At 39.8% G+C, this 22066-nt stretch overlaps 1 protein-coding gene across 1 annotated transcript; it reads left to right on the forward strand.

The window, feature by feature from the left end:
- The first annotated feature begins 1192 nt into the window (after positions 1–1192).
- LOC149453566 (pro-opiomelanocortin) lies at positions 1193–21447 on the forward strand. The gene is made up of 3 exons (XM_089688183.1): positions 1193–1325; positions 17690–17833; positions 20460–21447. Exons 2-3 carry the CDS (start codon positions 17705–17707, stop codon positions 21111–21113), a joined length of 783 nt encoding a protein of 260 aa, XP_089544309.1. The 5' UTR covers positions 1193–1325; positions 17690–17704; the 3' UTR covers positions 21114–21447.
- Positions 21448–22066: the final 619 nt, after the last annotated feature.

Below are 22066 nucleotides of genomic sequence, written 5' to 3' on the forward strand. Positions count from 1 at the left end.
AAAGTCCTCCTCTTCAATAGGCTCTCCTAACTCCTCTCTTCTATGCTGGATGAAAGTGCAAAATAAAAAAGAACTGGGGGGGAGGACTTTATATAATATATTCACCTTTACCCAGCCCCAACTTCCTTTCGTTGTGCCTAGGCTAGGGTCAAATCACATCTCATGCTGAGTAGCCAAGATCTTGGGAGAAGAATCCTGCACTGAGCTGTAGCGAGATTTGGGCTACTCAGCATTCCCGGGGATCTTGTTGGCAGAAGGATGTCACCACCCCCACAGTATGGAAGTCATGGAAAGATGAGCCCGCCTGCCCTCACTTTTAAGGAAGGAGGGGCACATTGAGTAAGCAGACCTTGCCTGCAGAGCAAGGTCCACATTAATGACTACAACCCCATTTGGTAGCCACTATAGATCCTGCACCTTGTATCCTACCCCTCCAATGTTATTATTACTGACAGTGTCTTCCACTTACGGTGACAAACACCCCCATATGCCTTTGCTTGCTGTCACAGGGACAGGAAGTAAAGTTACAATGTAACCAAGGTCAAAACTTTCCCATGTAAATTTGGATAAGGTGGTAAGAGGCTATTATCACTGTCTTGAATGGGGTGGCATTCAAGATGAATTACACCGCAATGCAGTATATCACGTGTTGCGGTCAGAGTTACATTACCGCACCACAGAAGTTTGAATCTGGTCTTATTCTTTCCAAATGTATCCAAAGTAGAAAAGAAAAAAAGTTATAGAGTTGAACTTAAAAAACAAAATCATGTGTTAGGCAGAAATAAAAAGAAGTTACGCTTTTAATAGAACATTTAATCGTAGATTGTTTTGACACCTGCCCAGCAGGTGACTTACACCATACACACTAAACACACCACATATCCAGATTAGGGTGTGACAAAAACAGATTGGTTCAACCTATTTGGAAATAATTTTCCAAGGCACATTGATGTCATCCCTTAATACCAAATCAAAAGGGTCAATGATCGCTTAACACTCCGCTAATCTCAGTTATGAAAATCCAATCAAATATGATTGGAAAAAAAGGTTCATTTTAATACGAGGGGAGCTAATCCTTTCTGTTTACGGAGATATCACATACATAGGTTGAATCATTCCTTTTGATCACTCTATGAAATTCAATCCTTTTGCTATTCTTTTCCTTTCTCTCTGTGGTTTCAAGAAAGCCCTCGACGACTGTTAATGAAAGCACCTCCCTGCCCTAGACACACAAGTATAAGAAGACCTGGTCTGGTGCTTCCAGAGGCTAGGACACTCAGGACTGAAGATAAAACCCACTGCACACTAAGCTGAACAAGCAACAGGTAAGCAAGATTTTATTTTTATTTTAAACTTATGCTTTTTTTAAATTATTTTTAAACATTGTATTAGTACAGGCAACATTTATTTATTTACATACATTTAACAGATTGCAAAAAAAAGTCTGAATAAGCTTTTTTTTTTTTACTTTTGCTTTTATATTGTATTGCAATCTTTGCCTATTTAGCTATACATTTACATATTCTGTTATAATGATGTATTTTTTTTAAAGTGTTATCACTTTACACTAAAAGGAAATCAATTAAAATGTTACTTTATATTATGGCTTTTTTATGATAAATTATGCTTAAATATATTATTATTATTATATCTAATTATCTTTTATTACTATGAAAGACTAACAAAAAACATTTAAAATTTTAAATTATTTAACTGACTGCAAGACAATTATTTGAATAAGCATTTTTTTAAGCTTTTATATTCTATCAAGATCTTTGGCTATTTCGATATATTTTAAATACTTTTTTTTTTGCTTTTATGTTATGTCAAGGAACAGTTATTTTTCTTACCATTTTTAGTATTTTTTTCTGTTTTTAATGTGTTATTATTTGAATCTAATAGGAAGAACATTAAAATGCATCATATTTTTTAATTTTTTTTTTAATTTTATGATACATTATAATTGGGTATATATCAGTATATTACTATTAAAGTCAAGTATGAGAAAACCTCACTATACTGTATGTTTGTTATGTGTTACCATTCATACAGCATATATATATATATATATATATATATATATATATATATATATCATTTTCTTACTTTTAAAATTCAAAGAACAAAAAAGCAGAAAATGGAACTTTCTCACTGAGTAGCACATTGTCAAATTTTCTGCTTTTTCAATTTCTTCAATTATATATTGTATTGGGATGTAGTGCACAGTTGATCCATCCAAGCCACTGTAGCATTTATCAGGGTTTTAGATGCCTCATGGTTGTTTCTAGAATTCAAAGAATTTCTGGACAGTCTCACGCTATCTTTGCCTTTTGTTCAAAATTATGAAGTGGCCGTTATCCTGATTTGGCTGCAAAAGTGTAAATACACTTTAGGCTGTGCCATATGCTCATGAATTAATTTTTTTCAGCCTGAACAAAAGAAATCTAACAATCATCTATCCATGCTAAACAGTACAGATGGACAAATCTCCCACTGTGGCTACCGTATTCTGACAGCCAGTGTCAGAACACCCGAACAGTGCCTGCACCTTATTGGATGCAGGAGCTGTGCGGATGACAATTTTCTGCCTTCAAGTTTTCAATCAAAGGATGTCGGGTAAAGTAATGCCTACAGTGCCACCCACTGCTGGAATTTCAGCTGACTGATTTTTTTTCTTAATTTTAGTTTTGTTTTACCATATGGAAGGGTTGTTAATGAATTTTACAGCCTAAAAATTAAATGTATAATAATGATACTTGGTGGGGGGGCGGGGATTTACTAGAACTGGAGCAGACAGAATCTGGAGAAGATGTGTATAGCACCCAATCAGCTTCTAGCTTCACTTGGTAAGCTTTTAAATGAATTGTAAAAGCTGATTGGCTGCTATGCAAATCTGCTCCAGTATTAGTAAATTCCCCCTATTTGAGGTGTGGATGTTTTATCCAAAATTGTATCGTTTTTACGTTTACAGGAAATCTTATAAAAACTGAACAGCCTTTCTCAGAGTTTTAAGGAACTTTAGGGTTCCTCGAGAAGCTGCGAGGGGTTACTTGAGCAATGAGCAATTTCTGACTCATAGATAACTACTCACTGACACTAATGATCTTTTCTAGCTATCTTTAAAAGGGGGGCATTTTCCCCACTGACCGCCAATGAAAAGTGGTCTTTCTTCCACTTACCCTCCCACTGATCACTAAGGTAAAGGGGTTCTTCTTTCACTTTCCATCCCAATGATCACCAATGTAACAGGGTCCTTCCCCCACTGACTCTCCCAATGAGTATCAATATAATTGGGTCCTCACTAACCCATCAAAATAACCACCACTGCAATGAGGTGCTTCCTCCACTTCCTCACAGTGATCACCAATGCAGTTGGGTCCTTCCTCTACTTATCTTCCCAATGACCAATGACCATGAATGAAATGGGTTCCTTTCCCAACTGACCCTAAAAAAAACCCCATAAACAACAATGTAATGTAGTCCTTCCCCACTGACAATCCCAATGACCACTAATGTAATTGGTCTTTCCCTTACTGACCCTCCCAATGACCACCAATAGGGTACTTCCCTCAATGACCCATCAAAATTACCACCATTATAAGGGGGTGCTTCCTCCACTTCCTCACTGACCTTCATAGTCATCGCCAATGCAGTAGGGTCCTTCCCCTACTGATCTTGCCAATGATCATGAATGAAATGGGTTCCTTTCCCAACTGACCCTCAAAAAAACACGAATGTAATGTAGTCCTTCCCCACTGACCATACCAATGACCACTAATGTGATGGGTCTTGCCCTTTCTGATCCTCCCAATGACTACCAATGTAATGGGGTCCTTCTCCCACTGACTCTGCCAATGATTACCAATGAAATGGGTTCCTTTCCCCAGTGACTCTAAAAAAAAACACCAATGTAGTGTGGTCCTTCCCCACTGACTCTCCTAATGACCACCAATGTAATGGGGTCCTTCTCCCTCTGATCACCAATGCAAAGGGGTTCTTCTCCCACCGATCACCAATCTGAGGTAGTCCTTCTCAACTGACTACTCGTGTAAAAGAGAAACATCCCTCATGTCCTTCTTTTTAAAGTTTGAAAAAGCTTTATTGCCACTTGGTTACATACACAAAACCAAACACACAGCTCTCCTCCAGACCCTGCTCCATCTCTCCAATGCATTTTACCCCAACGTGGGCCAAGTCATAGAGGTGTAAGGGAGCACTAGTTTAAGAGGGCATTCTTCTGTCCATCATTGTAAAGGACTGTCCTTAAATGTACATGGATTTTTCTCTACTAAGCACCAGTATAAGAGAAACTACAAATTTCACTGTCTGCATTTCCTTTTCAGCCAAAACTGTTCATATCGAGAAGCCTTGGGCGTCAAATACACCAAGTATTCCACATTCCTTATCCTCAAACTTAATCTTCTATCTCAACCTACTGTACACACTGTTGTACCATGAGTTCTAAATACAACTCCATCCAAAAAATTAACTTACTTTTGTATAGAGTATAGCAGGGTTTAATAGGTTTTATAGCTGTCAGTGTCTTTGTTAGGGAAGATTCACCCTCTATTAGTCCTGGTGACCATTGTCCCTGGGACTGAAAGTGATGGGAAATATCAACATGTCCTCCTTATTCTTTTATTTAATTCTTAAACCACAACTAATGTACCATGAGCTAAAAATTGGAACTCCATTCAATATTTTAACTGGGTAGCATAGGGAAGGGTTTGAAAATTGTTTCTATATTCTTGGTACTTTATGTATTTTTTTGAAAGTTGGGCACCACCCAAAGATTTTTATTACTTGATACACATCATTAGGGGGTTATAATATATTTTCCTACTTAACTTAGTTTTTTTTATTGCTACCTCTGTGTTTGGGTGGAGATATTTCCCTTCTGAGTGAAAATCTGCCCAATAGAGACTAATGTAATGGGTCTTTCCCTTTCTGATCCTTCCAATGACTACCAATGTAATGGGGTTCTTCTCCCACTGACTCTGTCAGTGACTACCAATGAAATGGGTTCCTTTCCCCAGTGACCCTAAAAAAAGCCCACCAATGTAATGTGGTCTTTCCCCACTGACTCTTCTAATGACCACCAATGTAATGGGGTCCTTCTCCCTCTGATCACCAATGTAAAGGGGTTCTTCTGTAAAGATACAGAAAAGGAACTGACAAAGGTTCATCTATACATGAAAGTAAAAAATAAAGGTTCATCTATACGTGAAAGTAAAAAATAAACTTAATTACTGTCTAATGTAATGTGTTTTGACATACATTACTAATTCACCCACTAGGAGTTTTTTTTTTTAAATAATAATTATATTTTTTATAATTTTTTATAATAATTTTTATTTTTTAGTTAATAAAACTGTAAAATTCTTTTATAATTTTTGCCTTGTGGCCATTATTATACAATTTTGCGTGTTGATGCACAGTGAGCACAGATAGCACTGATAAGCAACAGTTAAACCCTGAGCAAGCCTTGAAAGGCAGCGAAACGTATTGGGTTATGGGGAAATAGTTTTAGGATGTTTTAGTTAGAAAGAAATACCAAGCAGAGCAGAGTATTTAGGAGAAGAGTGGTATATGAGAAAGAGATAAAGATAGCAGTGGAAGAACCTTGGAGAAAAAAGATGAGGAAGTATCAAAAAGAGGAAAAAACATGATAGTAGATTCCAGAAGGAGTAGCAACAAATGGGGATACCAATGTTGTATCTCTCCCCAAATTGAAATAAAAGCGTGTGTAAGAGTAGTAGAAAAAAACACAAATTTGATTCAAATTATAAAAGAATTTACAGGTTTCTTCAAATAAAATATGAAAGTTTGGTTTCACACAGCTTTGTAGGAGGTAGACATGCAAAACGTAGTGATGTATGTCAAAACTCTGTATGCTAGACATTCATTACCCTGGATTCGGATTAATGACTGTTCATAGGAATTAAAACCTCTTTATATATTTGATTATTGAACTTCTTTAGTTGTAAATTGAGAGGCTCTTATTCCAATATAGTTAATATTGGGCAATACAAAGCGAAAAAATGATAGAACAATACAAAAAAATTAATTTTCCTGTAATGCTGAGTACAGTGCATCACACTGTTTATTATTTTTTATTATTATTATACAGTATTTATAAAGCGCCAATAGTTCACTCAGCGCTGTACATTACAAAGGGAGACAGAACATGTGACAGAACAATACCAATACAATGCGATACATGAGGGGATCGAGGGCCCTGCTCTTTCGAGCTTATAATCTAGGAGAGAGGGGATGGTGGCACAGGAGGAGATAGCTGTGGGGGATGGAGTGGTAGGAAGAGTGGAGGAGGTCGGCAAGTTAGCAGGGGGTGGGGTAGGCTTCCCTGAAGAGATGGGTTTTCAGGGTGCGCCTAAAGGAGAGGAGAGTAGGTGATAATCTGATGGGTTGGGGCAGGGAGTTCCAGAGGATGGGTGACACCCTGGAGAAGTCCTGGAGGCGGGCATGGGAGGAGGAGACCAGGGAACTAGAGAGAAGGAGGTCTTGTGAGGAGCGGAGTGTGCGTGCTGGGCGGTACTTGGATATTAGGTCGGTGATGTAGTTCGGGGCAGTATGGTGGACAGCTTTGTACGTCAGCGTTAGGATTTTGAATTTGATCCGTTGTGCAATCGGAAGCCAGTGGAGGGATTGGCAGAGGGGGGTGGCGGAGACGGAGCGGTTGGAAAGGTGAATGAGTCTGGCAGCCGTATTCAGGATCGACTGAAGCGGGGATAGCCAGCGGCGAGGCAGGCCAGTGAGGAGGGAGTTGCAGTAGTCGAGTCGTGATATGATGAGGGAGTGGATGAGCTGTTTAGTGGTTTCTGGGGTTAGGAACGTGCGGATTTTGGCGATGTTGCGGAGGTGGAGTCTGCACGAGTTTGTTAAAGATTGGACTTGGGGCTGGAAGGATGGGTTGGAGTCCAGAATGACACCCAGTACTCTGGCCTGCAGGGCGGGTTTGATGGTAGCGTTGTTGGATGTGACGGAGAAATCAATGGGGGGTGGTGTCCGGGCTGGGGGGAAGACAAGAAACTCGGTTTTGGAGAGGTTCAATTTAAGGAAGTGGAGCGACATACAGTCTGATATGTCGCTCAGTAGGTGTGTGATTCGGGCTGAGACCAAGGGGGTGAGGTGGGGGGTTGAGAGATAGATTTGTGTGTCGTCGGCATAGAGGTGGTAGTTGAAGCCGTGAGAGTGTATGAGTTGGCCAAGGGAGGAGGTATAGATGGAGAAGAGAAGGGGTCCAAGGACAGAGCCTTGAGGGACCCCAACAGAGAGGGGGAGTGAGGGGGAGGTGGTAGCATTATAGGTAACGCTGAAGGAGCGTTGTGACAGGTAGGATGAGAGCCAGGAGAGAGCAGAATCTCTGAGGCCGAGGGAGTGTAGTTTTTTGAGGAGGAGGGGGTGGTCGACTGTGTCGAAGGCCGCAGAGAGGTCAAGGAGTAGGAGCACTGAATAATGGCCATTAGCTTTGGCGGTTAGCAGGTCGTTGGAGAGTTTGAGTAAGGCATGTTTACTTTTTTCTCAACTTTATTGAAATGACAATGTAACATTTTTATTCACCGTAGAGCACTGCGACATGCTGCGGTGAAAAAAGTACTGCACATCCTACTCTTTTTTTAAAAGCACACCACCATTATGCAGTGGTGTGAACTGAACAAACAGGACATAAGGCATGGAGTTCATTGGTATTAGCATTACAATTAGGGCCCATTCTAGGTCCAAAACAGGCTTGAAAAAATGTATGAATAAATCACTGGGACCAGATGGCTTACACCCACGAGTGCTCGGAGAGCTTAGCACTGTTATAGTCAAGTCATCATTTCATTATTTTACTGTACCAAATTGATTGACATGTGGAAAATGTGGTGCCAATACTCAAAAAGAGTTGAGAAGTATACCATGAAAACTGAAGACCAATCAACCTAACATGAGGGGTATTTAAAGGAAGACTAAGAGATTATTTCCAAGAATTTGCCTGAAAATGGTATCTTTTGAGGCAACCACTCCCTTTTTGTCTCAATGACAGGGTGTACCACAAACAGGACATAAGGCATTGAGTTGACTGGTACTAAATTTACAAATAGGGCCCATTCTAGGTCCAAAACAGGCTTGAAAAAATTAATGTGAATAAATCACCAGGATCAGATGGCTTACACCCATGAGTGCTCAAAAAGCTTAGCAATGTCAGTTCTTTTTTTTTTTCTCAGAGAATAGGTGCAGGAACTCAATCATGCCATCTGCATCTTCCTTGTCCCTGTTCTGCACTCAGTGGGATCTGCTCAGGAGATCTGACCTGCAGGAGTTGTTGGGAGACAAGCTATCACTTGTAAACACAAAAACCGAACTTCTGTGTTTACAAGTGATAGTGGTGAGCAGGGAGCAGAGTTCCACCATGTCCAAGCTGAATAAAAGCCCTGAGTACTGTTATAGTCAAGTCGCTGTTCCTAGCTTTTATGGTACCACATCATTGGCATACGGTAAATGAGGTACCAATATTCAAAAAGAGTCGAGACGTATACCAGGAAACTACATACCAATCAGCCTAACCCATATGGAAGTAAAATATATTTGAAATATATTTTAAAAATATTCTTCTCAAATATATTGACATATATTTGAAATGCTACAATTTTGGCCATATTCAATATATTTAAAAAAAATAAAATTTTATATATATATATATATATATATATATATATATATATATACACACACACACACACTGTATGTTGAAATGCATTTTTATTACAAAATATATGAAAAATATTTGTAAAAATACATTTCAAATATACTCCATGTCTCTAAAAATACAAATCCACATTTTTGGAATGCATTTACAAATATATGTAAAAATATATGTCAAGAATATATTTAAAAAATATATATTTTCAAAAATTTTAAGTATTTGAAGTATAAATTTGGGTATTTGAAGGAAGGCTAAGAGACTCTTTCCAGGAATTTGTCTGAAAATGGTACCTTTTGAGGGAACCATTCTCTTTTTTTGACTCAATGACAGGGTGTGCCACAGGGACAAGAATTGATGGAAAATATACTGTATACATTATTATTATACAGGATTTCTATAGCGCCAACAGTTTAAGGGAGACAGTACAATTACAATACATTTCAGTACAGAAGGAAGAGGAGGGCCCGGCTCGTGGAGCTTACAATCTAAAGGAAGGGGGAGGTGATACAAAAGGTAATAGCTGCGGGGGATGATCTGGTGGAGGTGATTCAAGTACAGTTCTTAGGTGGAGGTGGGGTAGGCTTCCCTGAAAAAGTGAGTTTTCAAAGATCGCCTAAATACATCGGGGACACAATCAATGAAACATTTTTTTTTACAAATTGGAAAAGGCTAGAATGTCTGTCATGTTCTTCCTCTCTGTGGCACCAGTTTATTTTTTGACAGAGAGTAAAAGGCAAATTAACATTTCACAGTTGTCTCCAAAACAATTTGACAGGTACCCGCTCCCACTTCCGTTGCGATTGCCTAGGCTATCGGAAGCGGAAGTTGTCCTCCCCCTTCCCTCCCCATAGTTTTCTGGGACATGTGACAGGTCCCAGAAGACTATGGGCCATTTAAAAGCGAAGCGCTTCTCGCACATGTGCAGTGGACACCCGGATGTGAAGCTGCAAGCTGTCACAGCTGGGTGCCCACACTGAAGATGCTGGCACCAGGGAGAGAAGACGGCCGGTGAAACCAGCGGTGGTGAGGACACCACTGGACCGAGGGACAGGTAAGTGGCTGTATTTTAAGAGTCAGCAGCTACAGTTTTTGTAGCTGCTGACTTTTATTATTTTTTTTTTTCAGGTGGAACTCCGCTTTAACTCACATTTAAATAATTAATTTTTATTATTTTTGAACTTTTTTCATTTTTCTTCTACTTCTGCTTTACAGTCATTTAAATTTAATTCAATGCATTTGTAGTTCCACATTAAAAAATGCAAATTGAAATTGAAAAAAAAAAAGCTTTCATTTATTTGTAAAGAACTTTACCTGTACCAGAATCATAGCAGTGTTATTTTAAAAAGAACAAATTAATTAGATTAAATATTTACTTTTTTCCTACAGTAACAACTTTCTTTAACTAACTAAAAATGTTTTGTTCCTTTATTTTTGTTTATGGATTGCAAAAATAAAATAATTTTTGCAAGACCTATCAGCAAAAAAAAAAAAACAGCCTTGTTTGGCCTACTGGTAAATAAACAGGCCCATAGCAGAAATGTAAAAATTGCTCTGATCCATATGTGGTGTAAAGGGCTGAGAGCCGAAATGCTTAGCCTTCTAGTTAAAACAACCCCCGACTTGACACAACACACAAAATGTCATGTTTGCTACTCTCTATACCAGAATAATAATAATACAGGGGAGGAAATCACAGACAATAGCTGTCTTCTGTGTGAATGGCTCCTGGCATTGATCTATATTTTTAGCTCTACATTATCTGAATAAAGGAATGGGAGTATTAAGTACTGGAAGGAACTATATGATCTAAGTTACCAACTGATACAACAATAAATAATTCACTAATGGCCTCTCCAAGGTAAAGGTACAGAAAATGTACTGCAAGGCTCACCTATGCAAATATGCTGCAATATAATGTGAAGGTACTTTATATTATATATCTTTTTATGTCGCTCTTTAGTGTAATAAAATTATGTATATTACGTAAAAGGCAAAGGATACAGTGCAGTCATCAAAGTTCAGTACAATTTTATAATAAGATGTTGTTGTTTGTTCAAGGTCTCATGAAAAGTCTGATTCCTTAATATGGCTCATTCATATCGCTCATTGAAACGCGTTGCCATGCTTTTTTTTTTCCACAGATATTTATGTAAAACAAATGGAACCGTAAAGGTACATCAATTCCAATCTTGTAAAATCAGTCATTTCTAATTTCTCTTCCATCTAAATTCGTGTACCCTGTTAAAAAAAAATCTAAACACATTATAAGGCTGGTAATGTTTGTCACGCAAAATAAATCTTGCATACAATATTTGATGTTCTACATTATTTTTGGCTGAAAATGTAACAGCTCCCTACACGTTTCATGGACAAACTTCACTTCTTCAGGAGAATGTAAAAATATTCTATATATCTGATGGAAAAATGTCATATTTCCTTGTTATTATGGCTAGCTAATATATACTAATGAATCCTATGCCTGTTTACCTTAGCTGACGTCATAATGGATTCTTTCTTAGATACACAAAATATAACTGGATACTAACATTTATAGGTAAAGTTGATCCAGGGAATATCCGATTGCCTTTCGGGGGATCAGAAAGGATTTTTTTCCCCTGCAGGAGCAAATTGGATCATGCTTTGCTGGGTTTCATTGCCTTCCTCTGGATCAACTGTGGGTATAGGATTCTAACTTTTTTTTTTAATGGTTGAACTGGATGGACTTTTGTCTTTTTTCAGCCAGACTAACTATGTAACTATAGGAATGTCATTAAAAAGTGACCAAATGACCAAGCCCCTTGAGGAATGTGTGTTATCTTCCTTAGAAAAGTAATAACATCTAAGGGTTATGATTGGTCAATACTACTAATTAGTCCTGTATATGCCATAGTCAAAACTTGGAATAAGTAGTCTCTTACCAGGGCTGCTTCATGCATGCATCTGGTTTGGTCATCATCTGCCAAGCCGTAATGAAAGAAAGCGGTACTCTTTGGTGAAAGGCATCAATAGATAAATATCTTGTTATGTTTTTCCAATATTATTACATTTGTTATCTTTAGCTATATAGTTACATAGTTAGTCTGGCTGAAAAAAGACAAAAGTCCATCCAGTTCAACCATAGAAAAAAAAAGTTATAATCCTATACCCACAGTTGATCCAGAGGAAGGCAAAATGTGGTGGAAATTGTTTTATCACAGTTATGTAATAGTTTGTGTTTTTGGTTTGTTTGTTTTTTTCAAGATGTGCAAAGAGAGATCACACAAACACTTGTAGGTAAAATCAAAATGTATAAACCATTTAAATAAGAAATTATAGATTTCATGCAATGCCAAGCTGCGGTTTCTAAAGCGAGCAAAATCCTCTCTGGTATTAAAAGAGGTATAGACTCCAGAGAGAGAGATATCATTTCCCCCGGTACAAATCAATAGTAAAACCACATCTGGAATATGCAGTTCAGTTTTGGGCACCAATTCACAAAACGAACATTGGGGAACTGGAGAAAGTACAGAGAAGGGCAACCAAACTGATAAGAGGCATGGAGGAGATCAGCTATGAGGAAAGATTAGAGGAACTGAATGTATTCTCTCTTGAGAAGAGGAGATTAAGGGGGATATGATCTACATGTATAATACATAAGGGGGGATATGATCTCCATGTATAATACATAAGGGGGGATATGATCTCCATGTATAATACATAAGGGGGGATATGATCTCCATGTATAATACATAAAGGGGATATGATCACCATGTATAATCATAAGGGGGGGATATGATCTCCATGTATAATACATAAGGGGGATATGATCAACATGTATAATACATAAGGGGGGATATGATCTCCATGTATAATACATAAGGGGGGATATGATCTCCATGTATAATACATAAGGGGGGATATGATCACCATGTATAATACATAAGGGGGGATATGATCTCCATGTATAATACATAAGGGGGGGATATGATCTCCATGTATAATACATAAGGGGGATATGATCTCCATGTATAATACATAAGGGGGATATGATCTCCATGTATAATACATAAGGGGGATATGATCACCATGTATAATACATAAGGGGGGATATGATCTCCATGTATAATACATAAGGGGGATATGATCTCCATGTATAATACATAAGGGGGGATATGATCTCCATGTATAATACATAAGGGGGGATATAATCCTATACCCACAGTTGATCCAGAGGAAGGCAAAAAAAACCCAACAATGCATGATCTAATTTGCTCCTGCAGGGAAATAAAAACCCTTCCTGATCCCCTGAGAGGCAATCGGATATTCCCTGGATCAACTTTACCTATAAATGTTATATCCAGTTATATTCTGTGTATCCAAGAAAGAATCCAGGACTTTTATAAAGCAATCCAATGAGCTGGCCAGACCCAACTCTTGAGGGAGTCTATTCCACATTTTCACAGCTCTCACTGTGAAGAATATTTCCATGTTTGGAGAGTAAATTTCTTTTCCTCCAGACATAAACAGTGCCCCCTTGTCCTCTGTGATGACCTCAGGGTGAATAACTCCACACCGAGTTCACTATATGAACCACTGATGTACATGGAGATCATATCCCCCCCTTATGTATTATACATGGAGATCATATCCCCCCTTATGTATTATACATGGAGATCATATCCCCCCTTATGTATTATACATGGAGATCATATCCCCCCCTTATGTATTATACATGGAGATCATATCCCCCCTTATGTATTATACATGGAGATCATATCCCCCTTATGTATTATACATGGAGATCATATCCCCCTTATGTATTATACATGGTGATCATATCCCCCCTTATGTATTATACATGGTGATCATATCCCCCCTTATGTATTATACATGGAGATCATATCCCCCCTTATGTATTATACATGGAGATCATATCCCCCTTATGTATTATACATGGAGATCATATCCCCCCTTATGTATTATACATGGTGATCATATCCCCCCTTATGTATTATACATGGAGATCATATCCCCCCTTATGTATTATACATGGAGATCATATCCCCCTTATGTATTATACATGGAGATCATATCCCCCCTTATGTATTATACATGGAGATCATATCCCCCCTTATGTATTATACATGGAGATCATATCCCCCTTATGTATTATAGATGGTGATCATATCCCCCCTTATGTATTATACATGGAGATCATATCCCCCCTTATGTATTTTACATGGAGATCATATCCCCCCTTATGTATTTTACATGGAGATCATATCCCCCCTTATGTATTATACATGGAGATCATATCCCCCCTTATGCATTATACATGGAGATCATATCCCCCCTTATGTATTATACATGGAGATCATATCCCCCCTTATGTATTATACATGGTGATCATATCCCCCTTATGTATTATACATGGAGATCATATCCCCCCTTATGTATTATACATGGAGATCATATCCCCCCTTATGTATTATACATGGTGATCATATCTCCCCTTATGTATTATACATGGATATCATATCCCCCTTATGTATTATACATGGTGATCATATCCCCCCTTATGTATTATACATGGAGATCATATCCCCCCTTATATATTATACATGGAGATCATATCCCCCCTTATGTATTATACATGGAGATCATATCCCCCCTTATGTATTATACATGGAGATCATATCCATCCTTATGTATTATACATGTTGATCATATCCCCCCTTATGTATTATACATGGAGATCATATCCCCCCTTAATCTCTTCTCAAGAGAGAATAAATTCAGTTCCTCTAATCTTTCCTCATAGCTGATCTCCTCCATGCCTCGTATCAGTTTGGTTGCCCTTCTCTGTACTTTCTCCAGTTCCCCAATGTTCTTTTTGTGAATTGGTGCCCAAAACTGAACTGCATATTCCAGATGTGGTTTTACTAATGATTTGTACCGGGGGAAATGATATCTCTCTCTCTGGAGTCTATACCTCTTTTAATACAAGAGAGAATTTTGCTCGCTTTAGAAACCGCAGCTTGGCATTGCATGAAATCTATAATTTCTTAATTAAATGGTTTATACAGTTTGATTTTACCTACAAGTGTTTGTGTGATCTCTCTTTGCACATCTTGAAAAAAACAAACAAATCAAAAACAAAAACTATCACATAACTGTGATAAAACAATATCCACCACATTTTGCCTTCCTCTGGATCAACTGGAGGTATAGGATTATAACTTTTTTTTTTCTATGGTTGAACTGGATGGACTTTTGTCTTTTTTCAGCCAGACTAACTATGTAACTATATAGTTACACTCCCCCTGAATTAGTGAATGTTGTTCATGAAACACGTAGAGAGCTGTCTCCAGGAAAGAATGATGCAATATATGCAGTTGGAATATGTTATTAATATGTGGTAATTTGTATGTAAGATATTCTTTGTGTGACAAACATTACCAGACTTATAGGGGTTTACTTACTAAAGCTGGAGAGTCCAAAATCAGACTCCCTTCTGCATAGAAACCAATCAGCTTCCAGGTTTCATTGCCAAAGCTTCATTGAACAAGCTGAGGTTAGAAGCCGATTGGTTTCTATGCAGAAGGGAGTCTGATTTTGGACTCTCCAGCTTTAGTAAATAAACCCCATAATGTCTTTAGGGCTCTTTCACACCTAAACGTGTTTCTGGAAATTCACATTTCCATGCGTGTTTCCCGGACCACTTTCAAAAAGCACTGCAGTTGCCATCTGCAGTGGGTGTCAGTTTTAAGTTAATGATACCACAAATGCAGTGTATTTGCCTGCACTGCATGGTACGTCTGTGATTCAGTTGCTCTGCAAAAAATAATTTTTTTCCAACTAATGCATGCAGTATTTTTTCTGCTGTCCGGTGTGATTCAGTCCATTCAAATAAAGTGGCTAAGTGGTTAGCACTTTTGCCTAGCAGAACTAGGAGTGTCAGTTCGAAGCCCAACCATACTACCTGCCTGGAATTTGCATGTTCTCCCTGTGCCTGCGTGGGTTTCCTCTGGGTACTCCGGTTTCCTCTCACACTCCAAAGACATGCTGGTTGGTTAATTGGCTCCTGTCTAAATTGGCCCTAGTATGTATGAATGTGAGTTAGGGACCTTAGATTTTACGCCCCTTGAGGGTTAGGGACTGATGTGACTGTACAACATATATGTAAAATCGCGGCGTAAATTGAAGACGCTATATAAGTTCCTGTTAGGGATCCGGGTATGACCAGAAATGTGTGGGAACACAGGTGTAGTCAGGGCTGGCGAGGTGGAATGGTCAGGCAGGCCGTTTGGTACTGTTAAGCACCGCCTGGCGGCGTCTCTAGCAGCCCACAGCACGGGGTTCCTCAGGGCGCGGGGTCTAAGTCCCAATCTGCTTATTCACCAAGGCCCCTGATGGTGGGGATGGACTTGGAGCAGACTGAGACCAGGTCGCCACCCCTGAGTACGTCCAGCAATGGTAGAGAGCGTTGTCAGAGGTGTGCGGGGAAAGGAGCCTGACATGAAGAGGCTGGCAGACCTGGTAACAGGGACAGATCCGTGCGGGATGGATCGTCTGGGTACTGTAAGGCGTAGTCAGGCAGGCCAGGTCAGCAACATGCGGGCAGCGAGGTACTAGAGGAGCAGGCAGAGAATGGTCAGGGTCACAAGCCGGGTTCAGTAACACACGGGCAGCGCGGTACAGAGGATCAGGCAGAAGGATGGTCAGGCATTGATATTACAAGATTGGAATTGGTGTACCTTTCAAGTCTCATCTGTTTGTATACATATTTGTTGAACAAAGCAGGGATGGAAGTACTAGGGTGATATAAGCCCATGGAGGGGATTTAAACCAGACCATTTTTTTGAAATTAGGTCAACTTGCGTCTTTCCAATTTTTGTAAAACTTCTATATTTTTCCATAACGTAGTAGTATGATGCATTGATGTGCACTGTAACATATTTTTTTTCTGCTGCATGTCTGCATTTTTCTCCAGTGCACACCAAGGCAGTGCTTTGGTGTGAACGTGGCACGTAGACGGCAAGAGTATTTGCTGTGTACTTGCATTAAGCTTACATTAATTAGCTCAGATCAATGCAGCTCAAGGCACTAGGCGTGAATGAGCCCTTAAAAGTTTAATATGGTATTATTAGGAAATGAATGCAGAACAGTCTTCAGTGTGACCTGGAAAAAACTTGAACCTCAAGGAGAAGCTTCCTGATCCTCAGATATGGGGTTGCTGGCATCTCAACTAACTCATCCAGCGGTAAACAGTATTGTGAAACATCCAGGATGCCATTTTCCTGAACCAACCTGTGTAAGATGAGACACTAGGTGGTCTCAGCCAGTGCTACTCCACTAACTATGCCCTTCTGACATGTTTTTCCGCGCAGAACAGTTTACACGTGTATTCTTTCAAGTCACAACAGCCTTTTACAATTCAGCTAATGTATTTTCTTCTTCGTGCTGATATCAGCCATAACAGTGGAGAAGTCTGCTCTGATGGGCTGAAAGATAGGCACACGGGAAGTGGGAAGGTTAGACAGCAGGGGCGGACTGGCCATTTAGTGACTCGGGCACTGCCCGAGGGCCTGGGTGTCAGTAGGGGGCCCCATGAGATGCCCCTGGTACCTTTCATAGGATTTTTTGGGTGTGGTTTGAGTGTGGGAGAGGACACAGGGGCCCCATGATTTCCTATTGCCCGGGGGCCCCATCAGTTGTAAGTCCGCTCCTGTTAGAAAAGTATGAATAACCCGAATGGCAGGCAAAAGGGTATCTGACACTAGACTATATGTTAGCTGCTTTCTCTTTGTGGAAAATAGTTCTCTCTCTCTGTAAAATGTCACATCAAGTAATTATTTATGGGCAACTGTACATTCAAAGCCAAAGAAATCAACAACCATTTACCAATGTTCCTTTAAGGCCATAAAACATCTATTTGGTTACCTGATTGTAGTGTTTATTAAAATATGTCATTAACTCTTGCATGCCTCTGTCATTTCCCAGCTGTTGGAAGGGAGAATGTTGCAGCCAGTCTGGAGCTGTATCCTGGCAATACTTGGGGTGTTCATATTTCATGTCGGAGAGGTCCGGAGCCAGTGCTGGGAAAGCAATAAGTGTACAGACCTTAGCAGCGAAGATGGCATTCTGGTAAGGAGAAGCTTCCTTCATCAAACATTATTACAGCTTACCAACTTTCCAGCTACGACTCCTCAGGGGTGAAGCTTATCTAAATAGGTGTTATTTATCCAGATATGGACAGGGCAGTCTACAGATACAGGCAAAAGGCACTCAGGTGTACAACGTTATGTCAAATTACACATCCCTGGAACTCTAAAGCTATCAAACAATTGACAGCTCAGTAGGGGTATAACTACAGATCATGGGGGGCCCCATTGCAAAATTGAAATGGGATCCCCCCAGCAACCTCACTACTGTCCTTCATCCTTACATAAAGTATGTAAACCTAAAGGAAAAGCAGCAGGGCAGCTGTCGCACAGTCAAGGACAGGAGACCAGGGCTGTGGATTGAAGCTGCCAGGGAAAAGCAGCAGTGGAGGGAATTAACTTTTAGTCATCATTTTACATGTAGCTGCTCTACCCTCAGTAGATCACCAATCTTTTTCATCATCCTAGATCTCAGGAGCTCAGTGTAAATACTGAGCCCTCTTACTCCTTCCACCACCACACCAAGTAGGTACTTAAAGAGGTGCTGCAGTAGTCATCAAAAAAGAAACAAGAATTGTAGTAGCAAGAATATTGAAAAGCAAAATATTTCATAGCATGACATAATTGTTAGTAGTCCTGCACTCAATTATTCTATAATTCCTAATACAAACTTCATTTTTTTCTGAAGAACTACAAAAATCAGTCCGCTTTTAGCAAAAGAAACACACTGGGATTTTTTGAGGAAGTCTACAATAGGCATACAGGGTTAATTTCAGTGCTGGTCAGGATGACCAGTGGGCAATAAACCTGCATTACTAAGACAGCTAAACAACTTTTCATTACTGCAATGGTGATCTGTGACTAGCGAATAATTATGAAGTTTCCTTCTGTACATCTGGGTTTGAAATGTTGCAGGGGGAACAAAGTCAACAGCAACCATTGTCATCCCAATAACACAGCACTGAAATTGTGTTGTCTTCAAATGTATAAAGATCGTCTATCTTCAAATTGCCTCACACAGCTCCTTTAATGGGGCCCCCTTTGACCCCCCAGGCCCCATAGCAGCCGCATGGGATGATATGGCTAGTTTTACACCACTGCAGCTTAGGGAATCCTTAGATAAGTTGTAATACTGTAGATGCCTGCAGCTTCCCCTACTTGTCTGTATTTGATTTGGAACACATTTTCTTCAGGTTTGCCAACATTTCTCATTCAGTACTAACCTGCCTCTATAGAGTTAAAAGCTACGGGGCTTATTAGACTTGATCTTTTTCTGTCTTGCATTTAAAGTGGTTGTAAAGACTCAAGGTGTTTTATCTTCATGCATTCTATGCATGAAGATAAAAAACCTCCTCTGTGCAGCATCCCCCACAGCCCCCCTTAATACTCACCTAAGCCTCCTCTCATTTCAGTGATGTGCACTGGAGTCTTGGCTAACCCAGGACTCCCTCTCCTCATTGGCTGAGATAGCAGCGGTAGCCATTGGCTCCTGTTGCTGTCAATTACAGCCAGTGAGCCAATTACAAGAGAGAGGGGGCCAGGCCAAGTTGAGACTGTGTGTGTGAATGGACACATGGAGTAGCGGCTTGGGAGTGCGCATGCTCGTGTGCCCCCATAGCAAGCTGCTTGCTGTGGGGGCACCCAGCAGGAGGGAGGGGTCAGGAGCGCCAAAGGGGGATCCGAGAACAGGAGGATCTGGGCTGCTTTGTGCAAAACCACTGCACACAACAGGTAAGTATAGACATGTTTGTTATCTTTTTTTTAAATTAAGCCTTTAGAATCTCTTTAAGTAGCTAAAGACCCTTTACTAACCATATGTCTGCAATTAAAGAAAGGGATTTGAATCTCTGGTATGCTGACTCTGGACATTGTAAAAAAATAATCCTCTGAGGCTCTTGGCCATTGAGGCATTGGAGATGAGTTATTAAACGCAATTAGGCTGTTTGCTTTGCAAGGAGTGTTGCCTCAAAGCTTAGTGAATGTGGTGAAGTTTTTGCTGGAAAAGCATGTAAGGAAAATTTAAAAAAAGCATTTTTATTTTCACATGATTGGATGATGGAAATCAGAGGCAGACTTCATCTCTTCCATTAATCTGGGGTAAATTTCGTTGCAAACTGCAACTTTCCTTGCACAGTGAATAGTTATTTGAGTAATTTAATTTCCTACTGGGTACTGAAGTGAAAGGATGGCCCCATCAAACTCTAAAGCATGCAAAACATCTTTAATTGGCCACCTTCTGATAAAACCCCGCAAAAAACTAGGTTTTTTGTTTCAACAATAAAGTAGTGATCATCACAAACCAGCATTTCAGGATGCTAACCTTTTTGGCCCATAGCTAGTAGTAGTTAGTCCACTCAACTGGACTTGTCTTGTAATGCTGAAGACGTTATAGAACATGCGCACCTGAATGTGACTAACTACTAGCTATACCATGACCTGGAACAATGAGAACCTTCGCAGACATTTTGGCACATGACTTTATATTCACAAAGGGTTTGATTTTTTGAAGAAAAGACCTCATTCTTGCAGAGGAGGTCTACTGGTGTAGATGGGTTGGACTCTTATAGTTCATGGAATAATTGACCATTCCTAATCCTTTTTTCTAACAGGAATGTATCAAAGCATGCAAGATGGACCTCTCCGCAGAATCTCCTGTGTTTCCTGGCAATGGCCACATGCAGCCCCTTTCTGAAAACATAAGAAAATATGTCATGAGCCACTTCCGCTGGAACAAATTTGGTCGAAGGAACAGCACCAGCAACGACAACAACAGTGGGGGCTACAAGAGGGAGGATATTGCCAACTACCCTATATTGAACCTGTTCCCTGGCAGTGACAACCAAAACACACAGGAGGGAATTATGGAAGATGAGGCTGTGGATAGGCAAGACAGCAAAAGGTCTTATTCCATGGAGCACTTCCGATGGGGAAAACCTGTCGGCAAAAAGAGGAGGCCTATCAAAGTCTTCCCCACAGATGCTGAAGAAGAGTCCTCAGAAAGTTTCCCCCTTGAGCTGAGAAGAGAGCTTTCTCTAGAGTTTGACTATCCCGACACCAGCTCTGAAGAAGACCTGGATGATGGAGAGCTGATGGATGGCCCAGTTAAAAAAGATAGGAAGTACAAAATGCACCATTTCCGATGGGAAGGACCACCCAAAGATAAGCGGTATGGAGGATTCATGACCCCAGAGAGAAGCCAGACACCTCTAATGACTCTTTTCAAGAATGCCATAATTAAGAACGCCCACAAAAAGGGCCTGTAGATGGGACAAGCTTCCATCTGTCCCCCTCTTCAGGTGAAACCAGCATGTCTCCTATTTCGGGTTCCATCGTGCACCTCATGATCAACTCTTACTGGCCCACTCTGTAGTTAGCTCTCTCCTGACCCCAAGTTTGAGTTCTCACTTTAGTAAGACTGTACTGTACAAACTTAGTACAAAGTCTGGAAAGATTGACCTAAAGCGGCATTGTACATAGGGAAAGTTAGATGTTTCTATCTGTTGATCTCTAGTTTTTGGTTTGCTAAATTATTTTCATATCTGACAAAAAATGTACAATACTGTAAATGAATTGGAAAAATAAACGTTTACAATCTTACTGGCTACCAGTCTGTTCCTTCTTTCTTCAAGTGTATATCATGGGGAAATAAAAACGCAGTACAGCTCTGCAATACATACACATTTCCCAATGGTTTATTCCTTTACAGTCCCATGATAAGGACTGGGAGGGCTAATTATTTTCCTTCAAATAACACGGGAAGATGACACTGAACATGGGGTAGCTCTGAATTTCTGATATGATCAATAGGTATTTTTTGCACTTATCAAACAGATTTAACGAAATACTTTAAAATGTATTTTTAACAGACCAAAACGGAGCAAATAGGAGAAGTCCATTGTGAGGGCTTACATACAGTACACTTTGGAGTAAATTTATTAAAACTGGAGCACTCATAATCTGGTGCAGCTGTGCATGGTAGCCAATCAGCTTCTAACTTCAACTTGTTCCATTAAGCTTTGGCAATAAAACCTGGAAGCTGATTGGTTTCTATACAGAGTTGCACCAGATGTTGCACTCTTCAGTTTTAGTAAATAAACTCCTTTAAGTCTGAGATTAAAGACTCTCTAGCTTTTCATGTTGATTTACACTACTCCCTCCTGAACCTGATGGAAGCCAAAGCTTATGTGTGTTTATGGTCTCCTTCATGCCAGTGGAC

The sequence above is a fragment of the Staurois parvus genome, unplaced genomic scaffold (assembly GCF_062004578.1).
Source record: "Staurois parvus isolate SC_StPar_1 unplaced genomic scaffold, SC_StPar_1.0 ptg000448l, whole genome shotgun sequence".
NCBI classification, from domain to species: Eukaryota; Metazoa; Chordata; class Amphibia; order Anura; family Ranidae; genus Staurois; species Staurois parvus.

Bases quoted from the DNA above. Each gene is read 5' to 3' on its own strand.
- LOC149453566 (XM_089688183.1), top strand. From the start codon at position 17,705: ATGTTGCAGCCAGTCTGGAGCTGTATCCTGGCAATACTTGGGGTGTTC. The intron at 17,834-20,459 runs GTAAGGAGAAGC...TTTTTCTAACAG, and splicing joins GCAGCGAAGATGGCATTCTG to GAATGTATCAAAGCATGCAA.